We start from the raw sequence: 6,984 nt of genomic DNA on the forward strand, positions 1-6,984 counted from the left end.
TTTCATTGCAAACATTATATTTTGCATACCTGGAAGATAAATACAAACATTTTTACTTGTTTGTTTTGTCCATGTGTTATCTTTTTTTATTTCCAATTTTTTTCTTTTATACAACATATCCCTCCTACCTTTCCTCTCCCCAAAATCCACAGCTCCTCCATTTGCCTTCAGACAAGAGCAGGCCTCCAAAGGGTATGAACTGACCATGGCATAATAAGATATAATATGAATAGGCACAAAATCTAATATCAGGGCTAGATGAGGCAATGTAGTGGAAGAAAAAGGATCCCAATGATGGTAAAAGAGTTAGAGATGCCCCCACTCCCACCATTTGGAGTTCCAAAAAAACACCATTCTAACAACCATAATGTAAAATATTTTCCCAGACAGAGCTTTGCTCTGTAACCTAAACTGGCATTAATGTTGATGTTTTCTGCCTCAGCCTCCTGTGTAGAGTGTTGATAGACCAATGTCTGTTAATTTGAATATTTTCTTTTTGCATTCTCAGCATATAGAATATATATATATATACTCATTTTAAAATTGTATTTATAATAAAAGAAATAAGGCTAGAATCTTGATCCTTACTTTGTTAATAGAAACACAAACCCTATTATACATGACAGAATTTCCATGAGAATAGAAGAAAATCATCAACTTTATCTAATTGTTTGTAATTTGTGTTTCTGTCAACTTCAAAGAATTTTTTCTACTTCGAAATTGATTGGCTAAAATCCATAATATATTTTTGAAAATGGCTCTTTTATTTGCAATGTAAACCCCACTGCCTCCTAAATATTCATCCTTATATGTTTGATGATTCTTTTTGCAGTAAATGAAGACTATAAGGTAAATTTCCCAGCCTGTCTAAATGCAAAGAAAAAGTAACCATGCACTGCCTAGATACAAATGAGGCTAATAACACAAACCCTATACCTGAGGCTCAAGGATCATCACTAAGGAGAGCCCAGAAAGATTTTATGTTTCTTCTATAAGGGATAGGGCTTTTTCTCCCTTGTACTCTAGACAACATGGATGACTGCACAAGACTTACAAAATCTATAACAGTCAACATGTCAACATGGATGGAGAAAAATTAAACAAGTTCTCTCTGCTAGATGAATAGCTATAGGCAGTCAATGGGAAAGTGCACATTTTTTTCAGCAATGAAGAGTCATCCCTAAATACATACAAGTAAGGTCAATGTTAGTTATTGATCTTAATGAGATATATTATATACTATTACATATATATTTAATATAGATGAAAAGGTCATATGTTTGAGAGAAGACAAGGAAGAAATTAGAAGTGGAAAAGAGGAATAGAAAGGGGGTGAATACAGTATGTCTATATACAAAATCCTCAAGCAAAAGTCAAAAAGAACAGTGGTGAATTTTCATTATCTAACTTAAAGACTATATATACTACAACAGCCTCCATAGTTTAGTATTTGTAAAATGATCAATATGCAAAAATATAGATTGAATAAATAGATTCAGTAGACGGTCAACTGGCATTTGATAAAGAGTGGTGCCATTCAATGCACATGCAACGTTTCTTTAAAACAAGCCACATTGTAAAACTTTGAGGTCCATATATCACTAGCAGCATTTATATGCACATACCTATACATAACTTCTTCCCTGCTCACTTTGAAGTTTTGTAACTGGCTGTTTACAACATATTTCCTTTCCTCACTTCTTTTAATGAAACAATTCTTACCCATTGGTACATGCTGTTCAGTACCATTTTGAAAATGATAGAAGCTGCAAACCTAAACAATTAATTAGGATGATTTTACATGTCTTAAATGTTGATTTTCCTAGTATACCATTGCATTCATATTGTTTTTACATTTAACTTTCAAAATTCAGGTTCATACTCTGTGTGACAACCAAGTCAGATGTGAAGTGACTTCTTTAACCACTTACAATATTGTTTTTAGATTGACTTCTCACTTAACCTGGATCTTGTAGCTTCTGATTAGTTGGTCATCAAGTACCATAAAACTTCCTGTGTCAATCTTACCATGTTTTGACTTCTTCAGAGCTTTATTTATTTACACATTTTCCCTCATACTATACATCTATGTCTAGTTTTTGGACATTGAATGTATAAATTAATCATTAGCACTTTACCTTACTTCTCTCTATTAGAAACACAATTTATACAAAAACCTAGAGGAAATTATACTGCCTTTTGTGGAACTATATTGAATGATCCTTGATTTTTTTTGATGTATACATTATTTCCTGAAAATACTCATAGCAGTAAGTCTAAAACTTCTAGAGGAAAATGTGTCGAGTGGTGAGAATTGCTTTGGGGGTATACGGCAGGTGACAACTAGTGTTCCGCAGGTCAACCCACCAGATGAATACTTTCTCCTATGTAGCTCCAACAGTGGTATACAATTCAACTTATAGGTACTGCAAGTGAGTTTTTTTTTAAGTTGTGCTCTCTAAATTGAGTAAGATAGCCAATAAAGCAGGAAAAAAAAAACTTTGCTAAATATACATCTTGCAGACAGATTACATACACGAGAAAAGGACTCGAACAAGTTTAAACTGGTCAAAATCCCAACACTGAGAAGGGGAAGTGGACATGAAGTCCAACACTGAATCAAGAAGCTCGTTTTTGAAGGAAAACAGAGAAAGAGTGGACATGGGGGAGAGGAGAGACAGGAGGAGGGGACTAAGAAGTCTAGAGGGAGCAGGAGCTGTAGTCAGAATATATTGATAACAAAAAATAAAAATGAAATGAAATTTTAAAAAAGGTTCCATAACTTCCCTAAACAGAACTATCAATTGGAATCAAGTGTTCAAGTACATAAGAATATTTACACACACACACACACACACACACACACACACACACACACACACACACTCACACACTATAGCTTTCAGATAGTGCCAGGTGATAGGATGACTTCTTTTGACATAGACTATGTTTTACTTAATTTCCTGTTCTCTGAGATATCCTGATTGGCAAGAAACTCAAATGGATATATAATGGTATATTTCCACACCGGCAATATCACTGCAGTGAATAGGTATGTACTACAGGACATCTAATTCTCCATAGTGTTTCCCCAGAGAAAAATCTGGAGAAGCAAAGGTCTTTCCATTTTTAATCAGGTCCCTAGGATTTACACGGTCATAGAAACCTCTTGGGTCATAGTGACAGGTGGCTCTTTTGGCATCAGTAGATCTAATTTATCTCCCCAAGGTTCGAGAAGACCCTCTGGGCAAAGCCTCTCCATTAGCTATGATCTCTAGCTAATAATTTCTCAGAACATTGGAGAGCAAACAGTGTGTTCTGAATCTTTCAGTCCAGTATTCATTCCAAGCTGAATGATTAGCTTTAAGATGGTCCGCATCATATGCCACTAAATTGGCCAGATGACCAGAGCTATTAAAACACCCTACCACTGCTGTGAAAGGAAACTTAAGAAGGTCCACTCCTGAAGTCTCTATGCAAAAAGGTGCTTTTTTTCTTGTTTTTTTTTTTTTTTTTTTTTTTAAGAAATTTCCTCCAAGGAAGCCAAGCCAAGGAGTCTTTGATATGCCTCGTGTCCTCATCCAAACAACCACGGACTGTGAGAAAGGTACTAGACTACCAAGGTAGAAGGGAAGCAGAGCGACTGTAGCAGTCTGCTCCTTAGCCTCAAGAAATATGTATTTAATACACAAATATAAATTTATTAACTATTAATCCTTAGGAATGTTAGTATATTTTATTATTTGATAATGTGTTTATATGTGTGGGTGCACACATTACATAGCTTGCATGTGAAGGTCAGATAACAATTTGCTGGAATGGGCTCTCTCCTTCCCAGTTATGGATCCTGGGGATAGAACTAAGATTACCAGGGCTGGAGGCAACTGATTTACTGTCTTCCTGACCCATTATTAATCATTCCCTTAGTATTATAAGGAAGGCATATCAAAATGGAAATGGAAAAGGAAAGTGCCCAGAAGGGTGTATTTGAGAATAATATTCCATTCTAAGTATTATCACAGTGGGTGTACTGGAAAAAGCTAGGGTATTATCTTAATGTTCCCATTTCTTACCTTTTCATAGATATGACCTGACAAGGAATGGCCTCCAGCAATGATTCTACCACAGTGAAGGAGTTTATCCTGCTGGGCTTGACACAGCAGCCAGAGCTCCAGCTGCCTCTCTTCTTCCTCTTTTTGGGAATCTATGTGGTTTCTATGGTGGGAAACCTGGGCTTGATTGTTCTGATTGTTTTGAACCCTCACCTGCACACCCCTATGTACTACTTTCTCTTCAACCTTTCCTTCATTGATTTCTGCTATTCCTCTGTAATAACCCCCAAAATGTTAGTGAGTTTTGTGAAGCAGAACATTATCTCCCATGCAGAGTGCATGACTCAGCTCTTTTTCTTCGCCTTCTTTGTTATTGATGAATGCTGTATTTTGACAGCCATGGCCTATGACAGATATGTGGCCATCTGTAAGCCACTGCTTTATAAAGTCATCATGTCCCATCAGGTCTGCTTCACAATGGCAATGAGTGTTTACACAATGGGGTTTGTTGGTGCCATGGCCCATACAGTGTGCATGCTGAGACTCTCCTTCTGTGATGGCAACATCATCAATCACTACATGTGTGACATACCCCCTCTCCTGAAGCTCTCTTGCACAAGTACCTACATCAACGAGCTGGTGGTTTTCATTGTTGTGGGTGTCAATGTGATAGGACCTAGTTTGATCATCTTCACTTCTTATACTTTGATCATTTCCAACATTTCCCACATCCGTTCCACAGAGAGCAGGTCCAAAGCTTTTAGTACCTGTAGTTCTCACATAATAGCTGTTTCTATTTTCTTTGGAGCCTCAGCATTCATGTATCTTAAGCCTTCCCCTGTTGGGTCTCTGGGTGAAGATAAAGTGTCCACTGTTTTCTATACCATTGTTGGCCCAATGCTGAACCCTTTCATCTACAGTTTGAGGAACAAGGATGTCCATGTTGCACTGAGTAAGACTTTGAAAAAAAGCATGTTTATATAAATAGAAACTAATTTTATAGATACAATTGAAAGGAAATCCCAATTATTTAATAATATACAAAATTAATTGTGTAAATCAGTTCACAGATCAAGACATATGAAGCAGAGAGTGAGTCCTTTATACTTTTTTAAATAGTAAAGTGAAAATTTCAGTTATTGATTCTTGAGCTTACTTTCAGTTTCTCTAATTTTTACTTTCTTTCTGTCTCAACATATGACTTAGGATTTTCTCAAACTCATGATTCTTTATTCTCATCCTCCTGAGTGCTAGAATTATAAGTGGACATATACAACTGTATATGGTTTATATAGATTTAAGTAGAAGTTCTGAGTAAATAAATTGAGAAATGACAAGGTTGTGCATTTTTTTTTCTAAACTGGAAACATCTAGGACTCTGTAGAGCTGTGATGGACATGCACTAATTCAGAGATCTTAGAATTAGTCTTTCTTAACTTAGAAATCTTCTGTTCAATGTTAAACAAACTTCTGCTGGGAGAGATTTCTTTCTTTCTCTAAGAGAAGAGGAATAGCGTGAATGTCCCAGTCAATCTGATTTTCTACCCACTTTCAGTTAAGGGAATTTAGCAAAGTCAAATTTCCTTATTCTATTTCCCGAGGACAGGATACTGAATAGCAATTCAGTGTACAAAATGAAAGGAACCTAACTCTAGGTGCATATCTCTGATTTCAGGAACACGGTGGATATGCTGGTAGGCTGTGTGTTCACTGACAAAATGTCTAGCTACTCATTCTAGCAATGCTCTGAAGAAAAGTTTGTTCTTTTAAAAAATTAATTTTATAATACTGATTAATTAGCAGGTAAATATTTCAATTATATTATTTGTGTTTCATGAATGTATATAGCAAAAATAATTCAGATTTTATTTGAGTCAGTCTTTCTGAAATCAATGGTATAGAGAGCTCTGTTATTTCTTCAGAATCAGTGGTCAGGATGGGCTTGACTAAGGAGTGGTCTGTGAGCTGACAAGTCATTGAGCACAATGTGACAGCCATAGAGAGGATATTTCCAGCAAAAATTGTATTTGACACAAAATCTGACAGGCAATGAAAACTTTGATGCATATAAAAGCAAAAAAGACATGAATTCAACTCCATATAACTTAGACTTAAAGCTGATATGTTAGGAATCTGTAAGGGAAAAGATGAGTGCTGCTCAAAGAAAATGACATTCCCTAAGATATTAATCACAAAAGGGCTATTTTATTTCATATTACATTATTTTTACTGTTTTGAAGTCCTATCTATGTTAATTTTGTACACACTCCACAGACACATTAAGCATTTCACTGCTAATTTGTGGTGAAATTTGTTACACTGTCATTACTCAAGCATTCTCATAGATATTGAAGTTGTCATTGAAATTGAATCATAAAAATTGATGATAACACAAATTATTAATAATTTCATTGCCATTGAAGATTCCTTGTGCAACTTGTGCATATATATACATATATGCGCACACACACACATATATATATATATATATTTTTATTAGATCTGAACTAGGTTTACAGTTTAAATAACTTATATTAAAGAAAATATAATGTTAGTTGAACAAAAGCAATACCCATAGTCATGTCCAAGGGTGTGGGGATGGGGGAAAAAGTGATGAGGTTTCAAACCTATACAAAGAACTATAGACAACTGAGAAAATCTGGGAGACAGAGAGGTGGTCTTCCCCAGGGAAGAAAATACTAATTGGTTTGTCCAGTGTCAAATTGTGAACCCTGAAACTATAAACACAAATATCATTATACAGACAGAGAAGGTTATATTTATGAGTATATATGCATATTCATATATTTGAAAGCAATAACAAGTAGTCAATAAAAAGGTCAGGATTTGAAGGAGATGGAGGAGGTTTGTTTAGAAGGGTATGGAGGTAGAAAACGGAAAGTAAAAAAAAAATCTGTAATATTCTTAGATT

The 6,984-nt window shown here is 35.3% G+C and overlaps 1 protein-coding gene across 1 annotated transcript; it reads left to right on the forward strand.

Annotated features, from left to right (window-relative positions):
- The first annotated feature begins 1,166 nt into the window (after positions 1–1,166).
- On the forward strand, positions 1,167–5,036 carry LOC126490597 (olfactory receptor 145-like). Its single transcript, XM_050125649.1, has 2 exons — positions 1,167–1,173; positions 4,099–5,036. The coding sequence occupies exons 1-2, from the start codon at positions 1,167–1,169 to the stop codon at positions 5,034–5,036; spliced, it is 945 nt and encodes a 314-aa protein (XP_049981606.1).
- The last annotated feature ends 1,948 nt before the right edge of the window (positions 5,037–6,984 follow it).

The sequence above is a fragment of the Alexandromys fortis genome, unplaced genomic scaffold (genome assembly GCF_014885135.2).
Source record: "Alexandromys fortis isolate MF-2015 unplaced genomic scaffold, M_Fortis_MF-2015_v1.1 scaffold_253, whole genome shotgun sequence".
NCBI lineage: Eukaryota > Metazoa > Chordata > Mammalia > Rodentia > Cricetidae > Alexandromys > Alexandromys fortis.